This window comes from Chenopodium quinoa, unplaced genomic scaffold (assembly GCF_001683475.1).
Source record: "Chenopodium quinoa cultivar QQ74 unplaced genomic scaffold, ASM168347v1, whole genome shotgun sequence".
In the NCBI taxonomy this organism is placed as follows: Eukaryota; Viridiplantae; Streptophyta; class Magnoliopsida; order Caryophyllales; family Amaranthaceae; genus Chenopodium; species Chenopodium quinoa.
The window spans coordinates 1,680,789-1,707,775 of NW_018742607.1; the positions used below are offsets into that span (position 1 = coordinate 1,680,789).

Below are 26,987 nucleotides of genomic sequence, written 5' to 3' on the forward strand. Positions count from 1 at the left end.
TACATGCCCGTCCTGATCAGGGCCAGGGTCGGTGTTAGGTGCTTGACCATCTATTGCCATAACGGGCGAGTATCCCCACAAACGGGTCCAAATGTTTTGGGTGTTTTTTGGATTTCCCTTGGGATACTGGTCGCGCTCCTTCGGATAGATGGGCTCGGACACCTGCAAAAGAACGAATATCCCGTTGCTAGAATATTTGCCTCCGATGGTCAAGTTAGTAACCGGAAATCAGAAAAGCTAGAGAGATAAAGTAGAGAGAAGTTGGAGCTTGAGTGTACTCTTAAATGTTATGTCACAATCCACCTCTCCCATCATAAATGATTGGGGTATTTATAGGGGTGGAGAATTGTGCCCCTTAGGATTCCTGCCCTAATATTATGCGCTCTGATTGGCGGCACAATTGAGAGAGGATACGTGTCTTAGGGGGCGGCGTTTTGCGGCTTTCCCATGATTTGGGCCTCCTGATGTAAGGAGACCCTTTATTTTCTTTTTCAGGCGCTCATGTAACATTTTTACACGTGTCATCTTCCTATGGGGACACATGTTGCTTTTTAATTTGAGCCACATGTCTCTATGGGATTGGACCACGTACTAAGGGTATTGTTTTTACCCTAAACAATTTTCATTGTGCTTAATATGGTCTATGGTTGTGCGGGGCTACGATTGATTATTGTTCGGATTTGGGTTACGAAATTAGCACACGAATTTTCTCTCTCATAATCGAGTTATGAAGCGGTGACGAATCTACTCAAAAAGTTGTATAAGACTACGAATCAAGAATGTGCCGAATTGTTATATCTATATATTTTGGTTTTTAAACTCTTCACCGATTAATTCTTTTTTAATTTTGTTAAATTTGTTTTCATTATCGTTAATTGTCTATTGTAGATGTCGTATAACTCTCATTAACGAAATTTAATTCCTATAGGAAGTTTTTTTTTTTTTTAAAAAAAAACAGAAATATCCCATGTTTAACAATGCGAGAAGATAAGGCTCCCCCTTTTTTTTTTTTAGTAAGGAGAAGAGCCTGGCTTGGGTTAGTGAGATAGGGTTAGCAAGATAAACTTTAGGAGTGGAGTCGAAGGGTAAGACAATTCCTATATCAAAATACTTCTAGTCTTCTACAAGTGAGATAAAAATCTTACCACCAGATCAAACTGTTACTCGGTAGAAAATGGAGGTCCCTTGGAAAGGAGTAAAATTGAAACAAAGCAAAAGGAAAGTCGAGGCCATTATTATGCCGAAGCAAATTTGAGCAAAGGAAGGAAACCATCCATTTCCAGAGAAAACCCAGAAAAATGGGTAAAATTCCGGCAACCCTCCGATCAACAGCAACCCAACTTCTCAAAAATCCACCTCAAAATCAACCCTCCAAACCCTCCTATTTCTCTCGCAACACCAATAAACCCAAATCAATTTTACCCTCAAAAGGGCTTAAACCCTCCTTAAACCCTAATTCATCTTCTCCAATCAGTTCCCCTAATCTTTCCGAGGCGAAAACCTTAATCAATTCCTTAATTTCAAACCCTAAAACCCCAATTGATCTTCAATTTCACAACTCCCTTCTTCAATCTTATTCTTCAATTGCCCCTTTGCATGATTCTTTCTCTTTACTCAATCATATGGTTAAAACCCTACCTTGTTTTTCCCCTGATCGTTCTTCCTTCCACATTTTGATTTCTCAGTCGTGTAATTCAAAAACCGTTGATTCCCCTCTTTCTCATGTTTCACAAGCTGTTGATTTTATGGCTTCTCATGGGTTTCACCCGGATCCGGTTACCGTTGATATTGCTGTTCGGACGCTTTGTCGGTCCGGGTATGACGACGATGCTGTGAAGTTTATCAATGAGCTGCATTGTAAGAATTCCGTGACCCCTGATTATTATACTTATAATTTTCTTGTTAAGCATTTGTGTAAGAATAGGTCAATGAGTATGGTTTATAGGGTGATTGATGAGTTACGGCATTCACTTGGGCTGAAACCGGATTTGGTTACGTATACTATATTGATTGATAATGTGTGTAATAGTAAGAATGTTCGTGAGGCTACCCGGTTGTTGAGTGAGCTAAGTGAGAATGGTTTTAAGCCTGATTGTTATGTTTATAATACCATCATGAAAGGGTATTGTAATTTGAGCCTTGGTAATGAAGTTGTCAAGGTTTATAAGAAGATGAAAGAGGAAGGGGTTGAACCTGATATTGTGACGTATAATACACTTATTTTTGGGTTGTCAAAAACTGGAAGAGTTAAGGAGGCTAGAAAGTATTTGGAAGTTATGGAAGAAGTGGGTTATACACCTGATGCGGTTACTTATACATCGTTGATGAATGGTTTGTGTAGAGAAGGAGATGCAATGGGCGCTATGAGATTGCTTCTTGAGATGGAAGGTAAAGGGTGTAGCCCGAATGCGTGCACCTATAATACATTGCTAAATGGATTGTGTAAATCAAGGTTGTTGGATAAAGGGATGGAATTGTTTGGCGCTATGAAAGCCGGAGGTGTGATTCTTGAGACTTCTTCTTATGCTACTTGTTTGAGAGGATTATGTAGAGAAGGCAGAGTTGCAGAGGCGTATGAGGTTTTTGATTATGCTGTTGAGAGTAAAAGTTTGACTGATGCTGCTGCCTATTCTACATTGGAAAGTACGTTGAAATGGTTGAAGAAAGCTAGGGAACAAGGGCTGGCTGTTTGAAGGGTAAGTTTTACTCCCCAATAGAGTCTCATCATTTGACAGTTTTTATTTTACATGTATATTCCTATACATTTGGCTGGAAGTAATTGAAGTATGTGTCTTATTTCAATTTCCTCTTGATACTGGATGGGATGACTTTGTGTTTGTTTTTGATGGTTAAGTAGTTCAACGCTTTTCTTGTTAAAATGGAAAACATTATATAGAATAGAACCTCAAAAGCAAGTTAGGTTCAGTCAATAATTCAATAGGGCATTAAATGCAGCTGGGGCTCCATATATTATTGTATCTTCCAGTTCATGTATAATTTTATAATTGATCTGTGCTCTGATTTTATTCTGCTACTACTCCTGGCTTGTCAGGGTCCAGTTTTGTGCTAATTTTGTTGCGCTGTTGTGTATCTTGAACAGTCTAGAATTCAAGATACATAATGCCTGTGCTGCTGGGATTTGGGAACATATATTATGGAGTAGTCTTTAGTAAGATCAGAAGAAATACTTCATTCTTTTCACTTGAAGTTCACTCTGTGAATTAAACTTGGGTTGTTTATTTGATCTTATTTGTGCTACATTATCTCCTGACATCACGAGATTACTTTTCAAAATGATAACAACAAAGCCAAAATAATGGAGTATATAAACAGGCCTCTTTAGGAAAGATATCCTCATAGTTAGTTAGCGTGACTGTGTGTGAGAAGTGGTTGCTTACTGAAGCAGTGTTATGATTATTAATGAATTGAGTTAGCTAGGACAATTTAATGAATGAACATTAGTGACTGAAAATGGTAAATAAGACTGATTAAGTGAAGTTATAGAATTAAATGATAAAACACAAGCGTTCGAGTGGCTTGTTTCACTCTCAAAGGCTAAACCAAACCAAGATAACAACTCAATTTCTAGTTTATGCCCAATATTGCATGAGATTTTGGTAGATGTACAAAACTGCCAAATCTATATACTACCTTGCAATGTTAACAAAAATCCAAAATTAAAATTGATTTGAATATCATGTTTATGTTCTAAATAAATCAAAAAATGCAAAACGAATGACTAAATAGTCTTAATAAATCAAAATTGCGACATAGATGACTATTTTGATGTTTTAAGTTTGTGGATATATCCTATTGTATATTATAAAAGAAAAATTGAAATTAATAATCCCACCTTTGGCTCATCTTCTCTAGACAACCCCACCTTTGCGTATTATGAAAACAATTCCACCATTATACCCCATATTTTCAAAATGAGTCTTTTACCAATTAGTGAAATTGGTAACTTGTTTAGAAGGTATTTTGCCACACTACAAGAATCAGGGCAAATACCGACGGATCGGTTCCGACGGACCTGAAAATCCGTCAGAAAAATTGATATTTCCGACGGATTTATTTTCCGTCGTATATTTCCGACGAATTAAAAAATTCCGTCGGAAATTTACGACGGAAAATAAATCTGTCGGAATAATGGGACGTTCCGACGGAATATTCCGTCGAAAATCAATTCTGACGGAAAAAAATTCCGTCGGGAATTATAATTTAAAAAAAAAAGAGGAAAAAAAATAAATTTAAACCTCTTACCCTAATCCCCCCCTTTCATCCGCCCCTTTTTTTTTTCCTCTCTTTCTCTCTCCTGGTCCTCCTCATCTCCCTCCTTTTTTCCTTCCTTCTCTTTCTCTCTCCTCCTATTCCTCCTCATCGGTCCGCCCTTTCTCTCCTCCTTTCCTTCTTTTTTTTTTTTTTAATTTCTTCTATTATTTCTTCTCTCCTCTTCATTTTCATGTCCTCTTTCTTCTATCACCACCAACAACAACATCACTACCATCACCACAAACAACAACCAACAACGCCACCAACAACACCACCTAACAACCGTGCAATAACAACGACAATGCCCAACAACATGAATTGCAAAGCCACCGCGCAAGAATCGTGAATTAGATCTAGTTTTAATTTAGGTTACATTGTAGAACTAGTTAATTTTTTATGTAATTGTAATGTTAAATTATCAATTTTATAGATAATTGTATAATTATATGTTTCCTTTAATTTTTGTTGTTTAATTGTCGTTTTTTTTTTAATATTCTTATGAAATTCTTGTTAAATATGTAGATCTAGTGGTTTTGATTTATTTGTGTGGTATTTTTCGATTTTATTGTCTTTATTTTCATATTTTTCGGTTGATTTTCAATTATTGAGGTAAATTTTCGGTTTTTTTTTTTTTTTTTTTTTTTTTGCGAAGTTTAGTGTTTTGGGGTTATTGTGTGCGTGTGGTGGTGTCGGTGTGAGTGTGGTGGTGTGTAGTGGGGTGGTGTCGGTGTGAGTGTGGTGGTGTGCAGTGGAGTGGTGTCGGTGCGAGTGTGGTGGTGTCGGTGTGAGTGTGGTGGTGTGCAATGGGGTGGTGTCGGTGCGAGTGGTGGTGTGCAGTGGGGTGGTGTCGGTGTGAGTGTGATGGTGTGCGGTGGGGGCTGGTTGGGTGGGCTGGTGGTATGGGGTGGTAGCTGGTGGTGGGGGTTGGTGGTGCGGGCTTTTTTTTTGTTTTTTTAAATAAATTTCCGACGGAATTTTCGTCGACAGAATCCGATTCCGTCGAAAATTTCCGACGGACTTTTCCAGACCAGAAAAACCTCTTTCGACGCTAAATTCCGTCGGAATTTTCATCGAAAAAAGGTTTCTGACGGAAAATGTCGATTTTCCTACAAATACTTCCCCGACGACACCTTCCGACGGAATTTTTTCGTCGGAATTAAGCTGTTTTCTAGTAGTGCCACGTGTTGTCTTTTATTTTATTTTATTTTTAATAATTTTTTTTAAAACTTTTTTATAATAAAGGAATTTTAAAAAAAGAACATAACCCATCTTCTTACTTCCGTGTTGAAGCTTCCCTCCCTTGCCGTATAGTGTCGGAATACATCCAACCCTCCTACCCAATTCACAACCATTACATCTAGCCACCCTTACATTGAAAAAAAAAAACAAACTTCCACCTCTAGGTTGTGGTACCCACTACCTAGCTACCACAACCTTCCATGGTCAATGTATACTCAGGTTACTAATCGGGAATCAACCGAACACCATTGGACCGCGACACCTAGCCATCACCGGAAATGATACCCCACTAACCCGGGCACCATTCAACCTTTGAGCCACGGCCACAACACCTCCCTCACCCGCCTTCGGAAATCAACTAACATCTCTCTCACGCACCTCCGTAGCCCCATTTTCTCTCTCCGACCACCTCTTTCTTTTTGTTTGAAGCAGGTGGTTGTTCATCAATTGAATACAAGCAAAGCAAGGGGGGAAGGGTTTCGTGGGTTCGGTGAAGGGTTAGGTTTAGGGGGTTTCGGTATGGGAGATATTGTGAGATTAATTTGCAATAAAAGAGAAATTAAAGGGAAATCTTAAAATAAGTTAGTAAAAGTTTATTTCTTGTAAGCCGTACATTAATATCAATTTATCACCTCTCTTATTTTAGATTGTAACATTCTATAAAAGTTGTAATAATTTTTCTTTTAAAAAATATTAAGAATGAATAATAACAAAATATAATATCTTTAATTATCTCTATCAATTTATTTTATACTTCATATATACATATATTTATATCTCCTACATTTTCGATTCTTATACCCATTATACTTCCGTTGTCTCCAACAAATTTGGTATCAGAGCCAAAATAATTTTATCATGGCTCAAGCGCATCAATACCATTTTTCTCTTATTCCCAACCAACTTTTCCTATCTTTGACGGAGAACATTATGACTATTGGAGAAGTCAAATGCAAACATTCTTTACATCCCAAGATTTATGGGAGCTTGTGCAAGGAGGCTATGAAGACCTTCCAGAATATCCTAATGAAGGACAACAAAAACTACACAAGGAAAATAAGAAAAAAGACGCACTTGCATTGCGATATATTCATGCAGCCGTAGTAAAACTATATTTCCCCACTTATATGGATTGAAAAAATCTAAAGAAGCTTGGGATACATTAAAACAAGGATTTCTAGGAAATGAAAAAGTTGTTGCACTCAGATTACAAAATCTGTGGAGAGGTTTGAAGTGCAAAAGATAGAAAATATCCAAGTTTATTTTTCACTGGTCACGGGATAGTTATTTCTAAGTGATACATTAGAAGAAAAAAGTGTTGTTCGAAAGGGATTGAGAAGTATGACTGAAAAATATAATTCTGCCACATTTATAATGGAAGAGTCTAAGGACTTGTCAACTCTTACAATGCATGAGTTAATGGGATCTTTGGAATCACATGAGCAAAAATTGAAAAGAAATGCAAATACCGATCAACTTGTAAATCAAGCATTTCAATCTCAACGTAACATATCAAACAAACAATATCTAGGATAGTTAGAGAAAAGAGGAGGAAACCAAAGAGGACACCAATATGGCAGAGGACCTAGAGGTCATGGTAATGCCGTGGACAAGGACAAAGTAAAAGAAGAGGTCGTGGACAATATCAAAATTATCATCAAAGGTCAAATAATTCTTGTCGTAGTTGTGGTAAGTCTAACCATTAATCATCTAAATGTTATTTTAGATGTAAGAAATGTCGTAATTTGAGTCATTCTCAAAAGGATTGTGCTAGGAATTAGCTCAGATGAGAGAGATTAGGAAGATGATTAAGCAGAAAAATTAGCTAAGTACGAGATATTAGTATTAGTATTGATGATCAGAGTAATCAAACAATACAATCACTCTTCATTCGAGAGGAAGAGCAACTCTCCAAATCTAAGCAAAGCTTAACAATATTTTCAGCCTGATCATTATTCCTCCTAATGAGGACTATTTATAGAAAAAGTCTCATAACTAACTCTAACTTATTCCTCAAGACACTACTAATAAGCTATGACTAATGTGCCCCTCCTTCAAATATTGATTCCTTGCATTTCCCGCCATCCAAACATTCACCTTGTCGTCAAGGTGGATAGTAGTAGTCGGAACTGGATTCCTGGCAGTTGCAGCAATGATGATGTCCTCCGCCACCCTTGCGTAGCTTGCTGTAAGGCGCCTCATCAGTAAGGTTGTGTTCTTCCTTCTGAACTAAGGAAAAAGAAAAACAGTTCTGTATTTTGCCTTGGAATGATGTCAGATGTAGGATGGGTAGGATGGGAGGGAGAGCTGGAGGCATAATAGATTGGTTTGGGGCCTAAAGGAAGGAAAATAGTCCTGGGTTGGGTCGTAATAAGTGGGATAGGATAGTGGAGGTTGAGATGTAGGGGCTCTAAAATGGGTCTATAATGGAAAGACCCAACTGAATAATAGGGCTTAAAATAAGTGGGCCTAGCCTCAGACATCACTTCACCACTTTTAATTGAATTTGCTTGCTGGCTATTCATTTTTTAAGCTGCACGTGACCCGGCAGAGTACCCATGTCATCACCTTGCTTTTTTACCAAAATACCCTTACTAGCATCATCCTCTAGAATTGTCTTCTTCCCCAAGTCATAGCTTCTACAATACTCTATATCTTCTGGAAATTTCTGCAGCAAATCCCACGATTTCAAGCCTCCCAAAAAATCACAACCACCAGCACACATACCCGGGCCACCACCGGATCCGCTCACTCCAGCACCACCACGCTCGAACATACCTCCTGGAAATTTTCTTGCGAGACTATTACATCCAGCACTCGGTTTTTCGCTGACGACTCCTCCTTGACCACCACCAATCTTGCCGGTGTAAAGGCCTGGGCCACCACCTGAGCCGCTGCTATCAGCACCACCTCGTTCGAAGATTCCTCCGGGTGATTTCCTTTCGAGCCAATGACATCCATTACGGGTTCTATTGTCGGCGACACCTCTTTGACCACTGCCATCCCGGCCACCGGATGTTCCGGCGGCTAAACCATCTCGACCAACGCTGCCACCATACGCGAATTCACTCAGGGACTTGTTCAGATCTACTTGTCTTAGCATCACTAAACCAAATATTCGAACTCTCGAGGCCTCCTTCTGACATCTCAACAACTGTGCCACCGCGAAAACCACCAAATAGGTCGTCGGTAGCGGATCTAAAGTATTGAGTACCTCTGTGTAACTCCGAACCGGATTCCTCCACCATTGCGCCACTTGAGAGTCCGCTCACGACAGAGTAGAAGTACCGGTCATATCTGGAAATTTCCAGTTCCTCACCTATGGAAATGGTGGCTGACCGCAGCTCTTCGCTTGTGAGGATGTTCTCTGGAATTTCCTCCTCATCCTTTAAATCTGCTTGGTTCTCTTCAGCCTGAAGCTCTTCTTCCATTTCCTTCAACTCCAATTTCATGGAAGAGAAAATCGTAGAAAATACATCATCAAAGATTTTCTCCAGATTTCTTTGAAGGTTATCAACAGTTCTCTTTGTGGATTCATCCATCTTTTCGGAGAATTGCTCAAGTGACCAAATCGGAGCTCCGGCGACCTCCATCACCATTTTTTTTTTGGCTGAAAACTGAATTTCAGCATACCATTTGCTAGGAATTAGCTCGATTAGGAAGATGATTTAGGAAGATGATTAAGCAGAAAAAATTAGCTAAGTACCAGATATTAGAATTGATGATCAAAGTAATCAAACAATACAATCACTCTTCATTCGAGAGGAAGAGCAGCTCTCCAAAACTAAGCAAAGCTTAACAATATTTTCAGCCTGATCATTATTCCTCCTAATGAGGCCTATTTATAGAAAAAGTCTCATAACTAACCCTAACTTATTCCTCAAGACACTACTAATAAGCTATGACTAATGTGCCCCTCCCTCAAATGTTGATTCCTTGCATATTGTTGGCATCAACATGGAAATTATACAAATGAAGCTAATTTCATCGCAAAGGCTGATGTTGAACAATTATTCCTTACGTGCATGGATGCACAAAATAAGTGTGACAATTTATGGTTTCTAGATAGTGGTTGTAACAACCACATGACAGGAAATAAGGACATGTTCATCAAGTTTTATATGGGTGTAGCAAATCAAGTCACCTTAGGTGATGGAAAAAAGGCAAACGTCGAAGGAAGAGGAGTCATTGCTCTTAATAGCAAATCAAATGACACAAAATACATACTTGATGTTCTTTGTGTGCCTAATTTGACATAATCTCCTAAGTGTTGGGCAACTTGTTTAACGAGGATATTCAGCAAATTTCGACAATGGGGAATGCATTCTTATAGACAAAAAATCTGTTACTATATTGGCGAAAGTATTAATGGCTGATAATAATGTTTTCCCACTTCATATGCCACAAAATAAGGTGGCATTGCAAGCAAATGTTATGGATGAATCTTATCCATGGCACTTACGATATGGACACTTGAACCAAAAAGGATTACAAATATTGAAACCAAAAGACATGGTTATGGGATTACCACACCATACATCAAGTTTGTGAAGGATGTATATATGGAAAAATGCACCGTCTTCCATTTACATAAACTTCATGGAGATCCAAAGCTCCTCTTGAAGTAGTACACGCAGATATATTTGGCCCCATGAGAAATCCATCTCCGCAAAATAAGAGGTATTTTCTATTATTTGTCGATGATTATACCCGTATGATGTGGATTTATTTTATCGATCAAAAGTCAAACGCTTTCAATGTATTTCTCCAATTTATATATGATAAAGACTTTGAGAACCGGTAGAGGGGGTGAATTTATGTATAACCCTTATATGGAGCATTGTATAAATGAAGGAATAAAAACTCAATTGAAGGTCTCAAGAACACCTCAGAGGAAGAATCGCACAATTGTAGAAATGGCAAGAAGCATGATGGAAGAAAAGATTCTTCCTAAAACATTATGGGCCGAAGCTGTAAATACATTTATTTACATACTCAACCGTTCTCTAACTAAAGCAATTCGTAACAAGACTCCTTATGAAGCTTGTAAGGGTAGAAACCGGTTGTTAGACATTTAAAAGTTTTTGGATGTATGTCATATGCCTTGAATAAAGATCAAGGAAAAGACAAGTTTGATCCTAAAGGGAGAAAATATCTTTTTGTGGGATATAGTGATGAATCAAAATGCTATCGTCTCTTAAACCCACAAGCTAAGAAGTAGTTAATAGTCTCCGGAGACGCTATATTTGAAGAATCGGCAAAATGGAAATGAGATGATGAAAAAAATTCATTTTCCTATGCAAGAAGAAGCTATAACTTCTCGTAGCCCAGCTCTAACAACAATAAATGATGCAGGAAACAATGCGCAGAGATCCTCTAATAGTGTGTCAAATACACAACCACTAGAACCTCATCTTCTCTAGTCTTAAATCAACGAGGAAGAATTAGAAAGAGGCCTTATTTTGATGATTATGAGTGCTACTTATCTAAAGCAAATGACATAGAAGCATTTGCTTTATTTGCAAGTGAGCCTTTTAGCTATAAAGAATTATCCACGTATGATGTTTGGATAAAAGCAATGGATGAAGAAATTGCTATGATTGAGTAAAAACAAGACATGGGAGCTTGTTGATTATGAAGGTAATGATATTATTGGACTAAAATGGGTTTATAAAATAAAACTAGACTAAGACGGAAATATCCAGAAAAACAAAGCAAGGCTTGTTGTCAAAGGATATGCTTAAAATGTGTGTGTGTATGCCAATAATGGAAAGCATTGCAACTAATTAACAATATCCAAAATAGGATAGTGTAGCAACTAAAATGAAACGGATCCCATAATATAGTTCCTGTTTTCTTATTTTAAAAATCCAAAATGTTGTTCCTGTTTCTATTTTTGATACTATGTAAAGACTAATTAACAATATCCAAAATAGGATAGTGTAGCAACTAAAATGAAACGGATCCCATAATATAGTTCCTGTTTTCTTATTTTAAAAATCCAAAATGTTGTTCCTGTTTCTATTTTTGATACTATGTAAAGACTATTATATCCTCATTTTTGTTAACTTTATTCATTGTACTTTCTAAATTACCCTTAAATTTTGCACATGTCGTGTACTTTTTTTCACTTTCTCTAACTTTTGTCTATAATTGTATTTTTCACTTTTATTAATGTATTTCATCTACTTTCTTTTCCTATCTCTCAAGTACCGTGAAAAAACACAAAAAGGAACTTATGTGCAATAAAGGAGCTTGCATGAACTACTAGGCAAAATTTATATGTGAGCGTTCAATAGAGAGAAACATGTTTAGTAAATGTTGTATATAATATGAAACAAATGTGGTAAATAAATCTACTGTATAAAAAAACTAATGCATGGTAATTGTTGTAGGGGTTAAGCACAAATTAGAGTAACCTTACCAATTTTGTCACATGATTGATTATCATAGTTCTATTTTTGTTTTTTTTTTTTTTGGTTTAAACTCACACGTCTTCTTACTCTCTTCGTGTCTTAATGAGTGTTACACTTACTAAATCCGGCCGTGTTTGAATAAGTGTTACACTTCCTTTATTGGCAAAAAGATACCATTAAATATTTTCTCTCTCTCCTCTCATGGTCCCCACCTAAACCCAACACTACTTTATATATTATACTTCCTCTCACATTCATTACTTTTCAATAAATTATTAACCCCACTTTATTTCTTTTACAATTTTTTAATACTCCAACTACTTTACTTATTTTATTTAAGTCAATTAAATTGCCTAAAACTATGTGCCAGTGAATCTGCAACACTTATTAAAACACGGAGGGAGTATTAATTATTCTCTTTTTGAGATTTTCAACCTTCTATTTTCTCATTAAATTTTCAACAGTTTTCAATTATACAAAAAAAAAAAAAAAAATTGCACAGAATAATCCAATCCCATCTTTGAGTTATTTTTAAATAAATCCACCTTCATCCCTCAATTGTTTTTAATGGTCCCATTTTACTTGGAACCGGTTGAGTAGGTAAATTTTTTTTTTTTAAAAAATAAAAAATAAATTTACATGATTAGTCAAAAAATAATTTTTAATTTTAATTTTATTTTAAGAAATGATTATTAGTAACTAGCCATTAAATAAGTATTTTTACTTTTTTTCTAAAAAAAAAATAATATAAAAATTAAAACCACACCAGCTCCACCACCACCCAGGTTGCCGGTAGCCATGGTACCCAACACCACCAACAGTCACCATTCGACCAGCCACCACTAGAAATGATACCCCACCAGCACCCCATTGCTTAGCTTGCAAATTACAGCACCTTCGCAGCCGCGTTCTCTCTCTCCGACCACAACCTCTATCCCCTCGCTTCCGCACTTCTCTCCGTCGATACTACTCGCCAATCAGGGTTGATTGGTTTGATTAGGGTTTATGTCTTAGTTTCGATAGGGGGAATGAGGGTGGCGTAGGTGACAGGGGAAAGATTTTTTTGAATCAAATTGGTGGTTTAAGGGGAAGAATGTCGACTGTTCAAGGGGGGGGGGGGATGGCGGGCCGAGGGGCAGGCAGGAGTTTGGGCTGGTGGGAGTGGGCGGCTGTGGAGTCAGGCGGCGGGAAGGTGGCTTGGTAGCCGGTGGGGTGATTTTTAAATATTTAGTTGTATTTTATTTTTAATTTTTAATTTTTTCTTTATAATTTTTTTTTTAATTTTTTTGAACCAATCACATTCCGCCATGTGTTAGATAACTTGTTATAACATTAACCGGTTGGAACAATTTAAAGAAGGTTGGCATTAAAGGTGAGATTATTTAAAAATAACTCAATGGTGGGATTATTTTTAGCGGATGCTCCTAAGGTGGGCTTATTCCGAGCAATTTTTCTTTATAATTAATCATGTCATCCATTCTTGTCATTTTTTTACCAATTTATAATCACTCCCTTATCTCAAAATTCATTAGTGCTTTTATACACCATAGCGGTTTTATATATGAAGGCTTTAATTTTTTTCAATACCCTACAAACTTTATATATGGCTTTTTTCATTTCTTTTTGGAGGTTTATACAATCATACATTAGCAAGTTTGCAATTTTTCTTTACAAATTATACTAGTTATTGATTTTGTATCTTCATTGTAAGGTTCAAATTTGTTAGAAGTGCGTAGCATGCACTAGATGAATTTTATTTTATTTTATTTTTTTATAACTGAAACTCCATTGTCAAGTTCAATTGACCAGGGCCAATGATGGTAATGATGGTTAAGACGGCCCTAATATCTTCTTGCTTACTTTTGGTGAAAGTCTGCAATATTCTTCTTAGTGTGAAACAAACATATGTTCCTTCCAAAACTTTGCTAAATTTGTTTTGTAACAAGCAAAACTAATTGGATTTTCATTATATCTCAATAGCTTTGTCATGTAACACAATTGTTCCAAAGAGAATTGATTAAAAACTATTAGGGAAATGTTTATAACGAGCCTCGAAGAATTTATCATGTCTCTTTGTGTATCGTAATTCTCTTACATGTAATCTAGGAAATTTTGTATAGAATTAACCTAAAGATAGAGTCATTTGTGAACAACTACACGTTTTTTTTATTTGTTGAGAACTATCCAGAAGTTAAGAAAAGTTTGGGTAGCACTATCCATTAACGTTTTTCGCCCAAAAAAGCATTAATGGGGCTTACTTTTTTACTTTATCCACTTAATTAATTCCCTTAATTACCTTCTCTCTCCTCCCTACTTAACTTACACTAAACCCTAGAAATCAAAACAACAAAATTTAGATATCTAACCAATTACAATGGCCAATTAGACATCCTACCAATTAAAATGGCTAATTAGTAATTATAATGTAATTGAATTGGATCTCAAAGTCAAAATAATAGAAATCTAGGACTCAATTAAACCCTTGAACAATAGAAATCAAAACCCCCAAATTTATTTAAACCCACAATCCCTAATCAGAATACACCTAATATGTTAATTGCATTCAATTAAAACTTGTAAACAAGTACAATAAACAATGAATTAAAAGGAAAGTGTAAAACATTACTTGAATTGCAATCAATGTCTATTAAATGTTGGATATAGGTATCTGTATCAGGTACCAGCTATAGTTATCTGTAAAATATTAGGTCGTCAAACTCTACTTTCTCAGAAATGGATTTGGTCTATGTAATGGAATGGACTACTTGGTGATGTTAATAATTGAAGAAATTCAAGAATGCTTCCTTGTCTCCAAAATTCCTGTGTCTATGACCAGTCCACTTATCTTTCCATTGGCTATGCCTTTGATGTGTATGGAATCATTGGCTATGTCTTTGATATGTATGGAATCGGCTACGCTAACTAGTTTAAAGATGTACTTGAGATCTTGAATTAGTAAGCTATGTTCTCAACTATTTCATTGCTTATTATTGAACTTATAAGAAGCTGATTCATGTTTTGCACTGATACAATTCCATTATCACATATATAAGTGATTATATATATATATATATATATATATATATATATATATATATATATATATATATATATATATATATATATATTAAACCTGTTGATCTTAAAATGGAAGTTTGCATTAGCTCCGTAGTAATTAAATTGACACATATGTTTGCATTTAGGTTAGGATCTTTGAGTATAAGGTGGTCTGAAGATGGCGATTTTTTTGAAGCTCTGCTAAATGGCTGCTCTGTCTGTGCAAGTTGTAGCTGTGGTTAGATCTAATGGTTTATAAGTATAGTTGATTCGTATGAATGGACTAACCAGTAACTCAAAGATATTTCCATGGAAGGTTCGATTGCCTGCTACTTACATGTACTTTGAGGCCTGCCTGGTTATGAATTTGTACTGTATAATACTTTGAGGGCACTTCCCACACTAAAAGGGCTATGATCTTGAGAGCTACACTCTTTGCATGCCTGCTCAAATTTGCTGAATCTGCAGTAAATCAAGCCTCTATCAAACCGATTCTGACAAGGGAATTTAGGCTCATTTGGGGTAATGAAGTGGACAGAAACAGAATAAATCAGCTGCTAATTACTGGATGTTCGTTATTACAAGTATGCTTGTACTATCTTCTCTTCTTCTGATTCATTTTAAATCTGAAGTTGTGCTTTTTATATTTTTGGGAATTCCTTTGCAATTTGGGTCTATCATTTTTGGTTCATGTAGCCGACTCCACTTATGGGATTAAGACATTGATTGATTGATTTGCAATTTGGGATTTTTGGATGTTTAACCTTTAGCTAAAAATAAATTATCACTTGAAACCATCTTACTGATCGTTAGATTGTAATAATGCGTTTGGATGTCTTTGAATTGAAGTTTCCTGATTAAGAAATGGCTATTATGACCATTGTTGATATAAAAAGAATTTCAGTGATGTATGAGTATTATGTGCTTGTTTCTTTTATTCTTTTTGGTACCTTCAAAAAATCATTATCTTAACTAGAATAAGGCGGAGCTAATTCTAGGTATGGTATTGTCATACTATGCTTTATATATGTTTTAAGAAACTAGTGGTCAAAATCAACAAGATTTGATTTTAAAAGTCAAGTGACCTGATTATGAGATAAACGCAAGGTTAAACTTTGAACATTCCTGTGCTACTCTTTCTTTGGACCTAAAGACAGTTATAGCTTCTATTTTTCAGTTTTATCTTACCCTTTTCATGTAGGATAACTTACATGTGGAAGAACATTTATATGTAACCCCGATGACATGCAAGGTGGGATAAGTTGGTTAAGCGCCCACACTTGCCAGTCCCTTGCTTTCTGTTATTGAGTGCTGAGGGGAGGTAGGGTGGCATTTTGTGATATGATACAAATTTGTAACGTATGCGTTGTTTTAAATGAGTCTGCCTTTTGTTTTATCTGGTATATAATGTTGTAAATATTTGTGTGACTCATTTAATTTTTTACTGGAAAATTGTTGTGATTTATTTCCCCTCAGGGTTTTGAAAATTACTAAACCAATTCTTATCTGAGGAAAATTGCACATTTCTTGACCTTCTGGTTACATATCATTTGTAAAGTACAATGGAAATGTTTTATGGTATTGTGTTTAGACAGAAAATACAAAGACACAAGTACTTGGGCATGTGATCTGAATTGTATCTGTCTAAGTTAGGCTGCTTTTGTTGCACAAGTGCACATATACTACCCAACTCAACCTCTCATATCTTAGTTTCAGTCTCTATTTGGTAATTAGTTGGAGCTGGTTCATAATCATTGGTTGCAGTAAACGGTTTTACAGTTTACGAACTGTTTATATTAGATGCCTTGACTAGCCGGTGAAATAAACTATTTGAATAGAAGTGTGTGCTAAATTATCTGATAAGTAGTAACCGTTTGTTGTTTGATTGTAAAATGAAAGCAAGAACTATTTTTTATTTTTTATTTTTTATTAATAGTATATATTTTTTATGAAAAGACATGACTATATCACTATATTGGCAATTTTGTTATGAAAAGTAAATAAAAACAAGTTTAGGACAAAAAAAATCATTTTATTACATTTTACAATCATTTTGTTTTTTGTTTTTTTTTTTGAAAAAAGCTCCCAAATCTAATTTTTATAAATTAGTTTTTGGGCTTAATAAAATTTTAGAAAGAAGCTCTTTACCAAACACCAATAAGCAGTCAACCATTTGATCAAATAACTATTTTGTTTTTTGGAGGCAAGGACTCCCTTAACCCATTTAAAATTGTTAATTATTTATGCATGAAACCTATTATTTTATCAGCATCAACCACTTTTACCATAGGAAAACGACATTGTTTATGTGACTTGCTAATGCTTTTTCCCCATTTGAAGTACATAATTCTTTTCTTAAATGTATTTTAGTGTAGGGGGAGGGTTATTAAAAAAAAAAAAGTGCAAGGACTGTAAACTGAGTTGTTTATTATAAAGCGAAGTTAGTGGATATAGTTTATATAATTAAGTAAAAGGACATGTGAGATTGTGAGAATATAAAAGTGAGTAGGCCATGTTGAGTATGAAATAATTTGTTTAATTTAATAGTGGTGGTGTTTGGTATTTTTCAAGTTTATACATAAATAATTTTTTTGTCAATTACTTTATATATATATATATATATATATATATATATATATATATATATATAGATTTCTAAAATTACCAGACCATTTCTTATTTGAGAAATATCGCTCATTTCTTATTAAGCTCTGATACCATGTCACAAAATAATTTTCCATAGTTTTATTAGAGTATGGGAAGCGTAATTATACAATCCTAACAAGAGATTAGGGCTCTTGAGATAGGCCCGTTAGTTATACAATATACACAATAAATATAGGCCCTAATAGATTCTAAGTTCTGGTTACTATTTTATAATCTGACCTGTAGAGTACAAAGGATATATTTTTATGGAACTATGCTTGAACAGAAAATGAAAAGACACAAAAATATGGGCAGTTGATGTGAAGTTTATATCTGTCTATGTTAGGCTTATTGTTGCATCCATACTACCCAACTCGACCTCTTAGATCTTAGGTTTTGGCCCTATTTGGTCTGTAGTAGCTTAACTGGTTTAATTAGTTGAGTTTAATTAAATATTTTGATTAGTTGGTTGAATTAACTTTTTGAAAAGAAGTGCTTTGTTAACTTATCAGATAAATAATAGAGTACTTCCTCTATTTATTTACTAAATATTAGAGATGATAAACACATTAGATAAAAAAAATTATCTCCATAAACCGTAATTTGTCCTCTTATTAGTTTTTATGGATTTTTTTTTTAATTTAAAAAATCCGTTAATTTTATCTTCCACCTTCGGAACATATTATATGCAATTTTTGCCAAAAATGAAAATTTCACGTTAAATGCAACTTTCCTCTTCTTTCCCTTTTTAATAATTTTTTTTTAAATTACTCAAATACCCTTACTGATGATATCATAGACACAATTAAACAATAAAATTAGAATAATAATTTAACTTAATTAACATAATTTATCTCACCAAATTCAATTCACCAAAACAAAATCCGATCAACAATCAACCTAAACTCAAAAAAATCATTCAACTTCCATCCTTGTTCGTCTTTCACAACTCCGGCAACCACTAGCGTCAACGTCACCGGCCACAACCACCTTCAAGGTTCCCGACTCCGACTCTGTCACCGGCCACCATCAACTTCCTCTCTCTGTCTCGCGCGCTATCTCTCTCTTTCTCTAGTGCCGCTTTTTCTCTCTCTATTTCATTCTCCTTCTCTTAATAAAATCGGGAGATCGCATGGTTTCGAGTGCTTTAGGGGGTTTTCGGGGTGGTTTGACGGTGGTTATGGGCTTCTTGTGAGTGGTTCTGGGATAGTTCGAGTGGAGGCGGTGGTTCTGGCTTAGTTCGAGTGGAAGCGGTGGTTTTGGGCTAGTTCGAGTAGATTAGGCCAGTTTTAGTGGGCTAGTTCGAGTAGATCGGCTGGTTATGAGGTGGTTTCGGGCTAGTTCGAGTAGATCAGTTGGTTCTCGATGGTTCGGGGGTGGTTCTGGCTGTTTTCTAGGTGATTCTGGGTTGTTTGAGTAGATTGAGCTTTAACTGAGCTAGTTTAGGGGTGGCTGGGGTTGTCGATAGGTTGGTGGGGGTGGTTGTGTCGACGGTTTGGTGGTGGCGGTTAATTATCTCCATTCTCTCTCCTATCCTTAATTATATACTCTTTAATCCATTAAATCACGATTATGAAATTTTGTCTTGGGTTCCGTGAGAGCTCTAAAGTTACATCTAATATATTTCGGAGGTAGTATTTCTTTTGTTAAATTACGTATCATGAGACTATAGGTCAAGCATATGTTTTGTTGTTTAAATAAGTGAAATGTAAAAATAAGGACTATGATTTTAAATTTTTAAAATTTTTTTAATTAAAAAGATATAATATATCTAAGACTTCAAAACAATGTAGTCATTTTTATTGTTGATTTAGAATCATCTATTTGAAAAGCTCATAAATCTAATTTTTCTAAAAATTACCCCCTAGTTTTTTTTTTTTTTTTAGGTATAATAGGATTTAAGAATTTCTTTACCAACCAACAAAAAGAGATGTTTTAAGCCGTCAATTTATTTTTTTTTTATTTTTGAAACCAATCAGTCAATTTCTTATATATATATATATATATATATATATATATATATATATATATATATATATATATATAATATATAAACTAAATTTTAAGCCAAGTCACGATGCAGCTACACTTGGCGTTCCAATTTTTCGCCAAATGTCATCCCACGTTGGATAGATTTAAATAGATTTCATAAGATAGAATTTTAGGATAAAATTGTTGGTTTAGAGTTTTATTTTCGATAAAATACCAATATTTCAAATGTACAAATTAAATTATAATTTTATTCAAAAAAATTATTAGATTATAATTCTAAAAAATTATCATATAAATTTATTTTTTTGTATCATAATATTTTTTGGAACGAATTAAGTAGTTCAAAGTGCAAATCATTCATTTATAATATGTACTAATCGGTTAAAATAACATATATACTTCACAATCTAATAGAATTTTATTACTATATAGACCTGTTAGGTCTGGTCATGAGTTAACTCGAAGTATAAATTTATCTTAAAATTCAATAAACAACCCGGGCATCGCCGGGGTACAAAACTAGTATATATATATATATATATAAACTTTTTATTTTATTTTTATTTTGATCAAAACTCTCTTTACCAAACACGCCCTTAATCCATTTAAAGCTTTACATTATTTATTTATAAACTTGAAATTTCCAAGGCATGAACCAATTAGTTTATTTTTGCTTCATCCGATTTTTTGTCATGCGAAAATGACACATATATGACAATTTCCATTGTTTTGCTTTTCTCCCTCTGCTAACGGTTTTTCCCCTATTTTAAGTCGATGTTTCTTTTCTTAGTTCAATTAACATAATTTATTTTGGCTTTTCTACGATGTATTTTAGTGTAGGGGAAGGGTTTTTGAAAATTTCTTTTTATTTAAAAAACCTGCAGGTCCTACCTTTAGGTTGCAGCGTATACTTTGACGCCGTAGCGTGTGGGTTAGTCTGGTTGTTTGCGTTTTCCTAATATGAATGAACCTATCACCAAATCCATAATTTTCAATCTAATTGCTGCTACCTGCCCTCTCTTGTTCCCTCATGTTTTATTTATTTATTTATTTATTTATTTATTTATTTTTATAGCTTTCTTTAGTGTTTTTGTTTAGCTTTTCTTGGTCTTTTTGTGATTTATGAATTGAGATAGGCCAAAAGAAAAGAGTGTAAATGGCCCTAGCCCGTAAACCACAAGCTATTGAGCTATGTATTTGATAATTTAGCAACTTCAGCTTCACGGGTGACCCTACGTAAATCCGTGGATCAGGAACCATTCATTGGGTGTGGATAAGACCTATCCTCACGTCAAAAATGATGGGGGGATTAATGAAGATGGACAGATATAGAACTATGCCGATGTAACCTGATTTATGATTTAGTTAAGATTATCCCTTTGCTTAATCTTCTGACCGTTTTGGGTTTGTTGAAGCACAGAATTCTATAATAAGTTTCTAAACATTGAAGGGTAAGGAACTAAGGATTTTGATTTGGTACTTTTTCATATAAAACGGTCTTAATAAGTAAACTAACAGCCCTGTCGGATTAATACCTCTTTTAGATGAAGTCTTCCTAACCGGTTTCAAGATTGTAGGATAACTGAAAATAAATTTAGAGATAAAATCTTTCTTAGCAGTTACATTCTATTAATCAAAATTGAACAAATTGAGATCAGCGGCCTCAAACAATGTTGTAAATGTGGTAAACATCAGCGATGATCCATCAACCTTGTCATAGATCAGTGGCCCCAAATTGAAACCTTACGTTTGCTAATTGTATTATCTGCTCCTAAGTTCTGCCAAGTATCCTACTTCTTTACAGTCGGTCGGCTGATGAGTAACTCAGCTGCTTAGAAAATTTTCAAAGTATTGCCTTGTCTATAGTTTCAGTTTTCTTTTGGTTAGTATTGTATTTGTATGGTAACTAGCCTTGGGTCAGGAAGTTTACACTAGCTTGTTAGACATCTATAAATTCTATATTCTCCCCTAAAATATATTACGAGCAGTTAACCCTTGTCGTCTTAATGATAGATTAAGACACCGGAATCATGCATTAGTCATTGTGAGACTTGTACAAGAACTTGCCATTTTTTAAAATAGTATTAAGACAAAAACAGGATAGGTTTCAAACATCATGCACCAGGGGTGATGGCAAACAAGTTACTGCATCAATACAAGAGACAGTAATCCATCCCTTTTGATTCTCTTCTTGCTTATACCTTAGATACATTAACAACTTGATACATCTGGTGCCTTCTGTTAAGAAATGGGGCGTTTAATAGGATAGACACTTCTGCACAATTTGGGTCAATCAAGATTGCATTGTTTCTATGATAAATCACATATGACAAAATGCAGCCTGTCAATGATGGGCTGAGGTAAATTCTATTTCAATGATAAAATACCTTCTGAATTTGATGGTATTTTTGACAATTGAACTTTTAATTTCTTATCACTATCATGTTTCCATTATTCATTCCTCATTTGTCTGTCAGGATTCAGGAGTATAAAAAACTCCTGCATCTGTATAAATAGCTGGACTTTTATGTCTATAACCAGTTTTGTCAGAAAATGAGCAGCATGTGATACAGTTTCTTTTCTTAAATTATCTTTTTCCCTGAAATTCTTGTTGATCTAAATTCAATTTCTAGACAGAAACTGTCACCGGTTTATATTGGCGGCTAGTCCGCTACTCCCTCCATATTTATGTCATTTTGCACAATTGGCATAGAATGCTTTTGAATAATATGTTGTTGGACTAGTCATAATATATTCTTTAAAAAAAAAAAGAAATAATACACTTTATATTAAAGGTAATATTGGTCGGTGTCATTTCTTGACTAACATGGTCGGTTGAATTATAACACTTAAACATTAAATGTATGATTACAAATTATCTCCATTTTATAAATTCCGAGATATATTTTCTTTCATAAAACAGTCGGATTCATGAAGGGAAAAAAAAAACAATTTCTTTTATTCAATCGTATTTTTATTATCCTTCTCATGTTATAAAAAAATTTGGTGATGTAAAATTGAATGAAGTAAATTAGTAGGTTTGCCCACAACTTATACCACATGAAATTCAGGAAACTGAGTAATTAAAATGCTGTGTAGCTGTGTGTGTTTTTTAGGCTGACAAGAGAATGTGAACATGTGATGGGATTCTGGGTGTTCCCTGTTTTTTAAGCTGCTTCAGTTTTTTTTTGTAATCTGTAGTTTTATTCCATTGGTGACTGAACCACTTTCTCATCCAATCAACTTAGGTGTGTGTGGAGTTATTGTTTCATGTGTCAACCGCCTTCTCATCCAACCAAAACTATTGAGTAAGGTAGAAACTAGGACTTCACCCAATGACAGAGGTTTGCAGATTAGATTAAGGGTATTTTCTATTCACCACAATTTAACATGTATCGTTTTTGAGTTTATTTGATCTAATTTATTAAACGTATTGAACCTTTGAGCTTATTGTACGAGTACATATTGGTTGTATTTGTTGACGAGCACACAAGGAGCTATAGTCAATGCGAGGGGTGAGGTCAGATTGGATTTTTCATCTTACATATTCAAAAAATATCTAAATGTTTTAACAAATAAAATATCGGCAATGATATTTGGGATTTTTTAAAGTTGTCACTTGTCTATAAGTCTGCCTTGTGTAAATTGGCAAAATGTCATAATCATTGCGATATTTGATTTGGACTTGAAGACTATCAGAATGGTTAGATATGTAACCGAAAAGGACTTGTAAAAAATAAAATGTTGGAATTTGAATGGGACAAACACTTGCAGTTGCTTCTACAGTTCTAACATGGCACATCTTCTGTGTTTTACTTACGATGCACGAATTAATGTACAAAAATAAGAGCTTGTTTATGATATTTTTGTTTCTAGTTTGATGTTTTTTAAAGATTAATTTAAAAAAAAAATCAAAAAAAAAAAAACCAAAGACAATCTATTCATTCTACTAGTATAAACATACCTTTGAATTTAAACTCCAATACTCCATTACACAATGTGTGCCATATTTATGTATGATACATGATTACATGTATTACTTTCTTCGGATGCCTTATCTCTTTCTTCAATTTAATTTTGGAACTACTAGTAGTATCTGGTATAGTGATAAATAAACTCACAACTAACAGGCTGTGGCATAAATCTCCACAAGGAAACTTGGGAATAGGGATCTCTTACTCTTACTCTTACCCTTTCCCTTTCCTTCATTCCCAATGAGACTTGTATGCAAACTCGAGCCGAGTTAATATGTGAAAAATTTCGATCTGATAGGACGTGTTTTCTTAGGTGCTATTTACATTTATTGAGCTAAACTGAACTGATTGGAGTTGAACTGAAATGAAATGAATATTTTATGAAAGAGGAAAATTAGGAGTTGAAATAAACTGAAATTAAGTAAATGTGAATAGGCCTTTAATCTAGAAAATGCCTTACTCTATATTTTGTAATTGAAACCTTGAGCCTCCACCACATGAAAATGAATAGTTAAAAATGAAGAAAGTTATTTTTTTACACAAAAAAGAACCTTCACTTAAATTAAATGAAAAAATTGATCAACTACTCAAATTAAGGCCAATGCTGCAAGTGGACAATTAGCGTATGCCGTAGGAAAAATTAAAATCTCTTTTCATTGGACGACGATTATATATTATTAGACACAGGTTATTATGATGTAGACATTGAAGTAGATGAGTCACTTTATACTAATATTATTTTCAATGATTGTCGATTTCTGAAAAAAAAAATTATCCTCAACTCGTGGACTACATTAGACAACGAGTACATATTATGGTGTTCCATAGAGGCGGATGCACGATGTTCCGTGTATCCGTTTTTTTTAAAAGACAGAATATACATTTAGTTGTTCAGTAAATAACATACAATTATTTTATAAAGAACATCACATATAATTGTATTGTAATGAACATATAGCTATTTTGTACAGAATTATAGCTATTTTGTAAAAAAAAAAATCCAACTTTATGTCTTTATATATATATATATCTAAAGAACCTACGTAATATTAATAAATAACATGATAATTAGAGGTTATCAACTTCAGTCTGGCCCCGATCCGGCCCGAAAATAGGGCGGGTTTGGGCAGCCTAAAATTGCATTTTTAGTTAAAAATCCAAGCATGGCTCGAAAAAAAACCAAAAGCTCACTACATTTTCCAGGTTTGGGCAAGAGATATTATTAGGGATGTCAATGGGGCGGGGCAGGGCGGATGTTGGCCTTCCCATTTCCATCCCCACCTAATATTTTCATCCCTATCCCCATCCCCATCCCCGCAGCGGGTCCAATTTTCATCCCCTCCCCCTCCCCACCGGGTACAACTCCAAAACCATCCCCAGCCCACCCCCACTTAGATATCCATCCCCACCTAATCCCCACCCAAGATCCCCCTAATATACGTATCTCAAATACACAATCTTACATAATTATTACAAATTATAAAATAAAACATTCTATACACATTTTTGTGTTTATAATATAAGTGTCGTACAAAGTATTATAATTAATATTGTATTTCATGTAATTATTTTATAAATAGAATAAAAGTATGTAATTTTGCTTTAAAAGATATATAGATGTGGGGATGAGGTGGGGATGGGCGGGTATGAAGTGGGGCGGGTACAACTTAAAATCCACCCCGCCCCATCACCCATGGCGGGTATGGTTTTTATCCCCATCCCCGCCCCACCACCCGCCAAACTGAGACCCATCCCCACTCCGTTGGGGCGGGGATGGGGGCGGGTCTCCTACTTGACCCACCCCACTGACATCCCTAGATATTATGTTAAAACTTGGTCCGACTCGAATTTTTGATCACCTCTAATAATTATATAATGTAATGAACATCATTTTTATTCAACCACTATAATTTGAATTTAAAGACAAAATTCAAAGAACATTTCAAAATAAACAATTAATATTACGTCACAAATAAAAGTACATTATATTGACAATCAAAGAATATGAAGATAAAGAACATTATTTAACAACATGTTATATTTTTTACAATTCTATAATATGTTCTTTCCACTTTAATTGAATGTTCTTTACATTTCTATACAATGTTCTTTACAATTCTATAACATGTTCTTTTTACTTTAACTAAATGTTCTTGGCATTTTTATACAAAGTTCTTTCTACCTGGGATTTTTTTTATTTTTTTATTTTTTATTTTTTTGGTAAGGGATGCACCATGTGAATCATGCATCCACCGGCAAGAACCACGCATTGATATTATGGGACACTTTAATTTTATGCAAAATTAAGCAATCAAGTTGCACATCTTTGGCGTTCTTTATTGTGAAAACCAAGTGAAAGAAATGATGGAATATTTTTAGTAGAATTTTAGGGTTAAAAGAGAAATAATAAAATATGTATAAAGTTACTACTTATTACTCTCTCTGTTTTTAAATACTTGCTCCACTTTTCTATTTCGGCCATTTTTAAATACTTGTTCCATTTCCTTATTTGGAAAATTTTTACAATATTTAACTAATTTCTCTCACCTAGTGGACCCACCATATATTTTCTCCTCTCCAATCCTCTCCACTACTTTTGTTTTTTACAATTTTTTATTCTTCCACTTACCCCACTACCTCCATGTATTATTATTTTCTCCAATTTCTTCAAAAACTCCGCGCATGGAGAATCGGAGCAAGTATTTAAAAACGGAGGGAATAAATATTAAAGGGATGCAAATATAAAAAATATATGGTATAAGGCTTTATTTGTTGCCATTTTGATGTAGTGTGATAGAAAGAAATGATGTGGAGTAACTGTGGATTGATGGTTGGAGATTTGAAGCCTAATATTATTGTTCAAATTTTATCCTAAAACCAAACATTGTACAATACTTAACAACCACACTAAAGTGTTTGATTTCATTAGTTTGTCAAACAATGAAAGTTTGGCACCCCAATTCAACTCCAATGTAACATAAGGTCAAATTAGACAAATAAACCCATTGCCTCTACTATAAATTAAATTTTGGGCACCAAGGTAAGTCAGTTCATTTGACCCCGCTGTCCTAGCGCATCCGCTTTTGGTAGTATGTTTAGTATATTGCATGCTCAGATGAAAAAAAAAAAATAGGGTAAAAAATAATCATCTATTGTTAAGTGTGCACCAATATGTCGTCTATGATAAATTCATTTCTAAGAAAATTATTTTTAATTTTACGCCTGTGTGACACATTGCTCCTTAGGATAACATTACACTACAGGACTAGTGAATTTGTGGCACCATTATATAACATGTTCTTTAATTGAATTTTTTTAAAAACCTATGCTATAGTAAGTCCAAATGAGGCTATGATTCTCAAAAAGACATTTAGCACTAGGTATATTTAGT

General features: G+C 34.5%; 1 protein-coding gene across 1 annotated transcript; it reads left to right on the forward strand.

The window, feature by feature from the left end:
* The first annotated feature begins 1,025 nt into the window (after positions 1–1,025).
* LOC110721216 (pentatricopeptide repeat-containing protein At2g17670-like) lies at positions 1,026–15,891 on the forward strand. The gene is made up of 2 exons (XM_021900369.1): positions 1,026–2,696; positions 15,131–15,891. The coding sequence occupies exon 1, from the start codon at positions 1,299–1,301 to the stop codon at positions 2,691–2,693; it is 1,395 nt and encodes a 464-aa protein (XP_021756061.1). The 5' UTR covers positions 1,026–1,298; the 3' UTR covers positions 2,694–2,696; positions 15,131–15,891.
* Positions 15,892–26,987: the final 11,096 nt, after the last annotated feature.

Bases quoted from the DNA above. Each gene is read 5' to 3' on its own strand.
- LOC110721216 (XM_021900369.1), top strand. From the start codon at position 1,299: ATGGGTAAAATTCCGGCAACCCTCCGATCAACAGCAACCCAACTTCTC.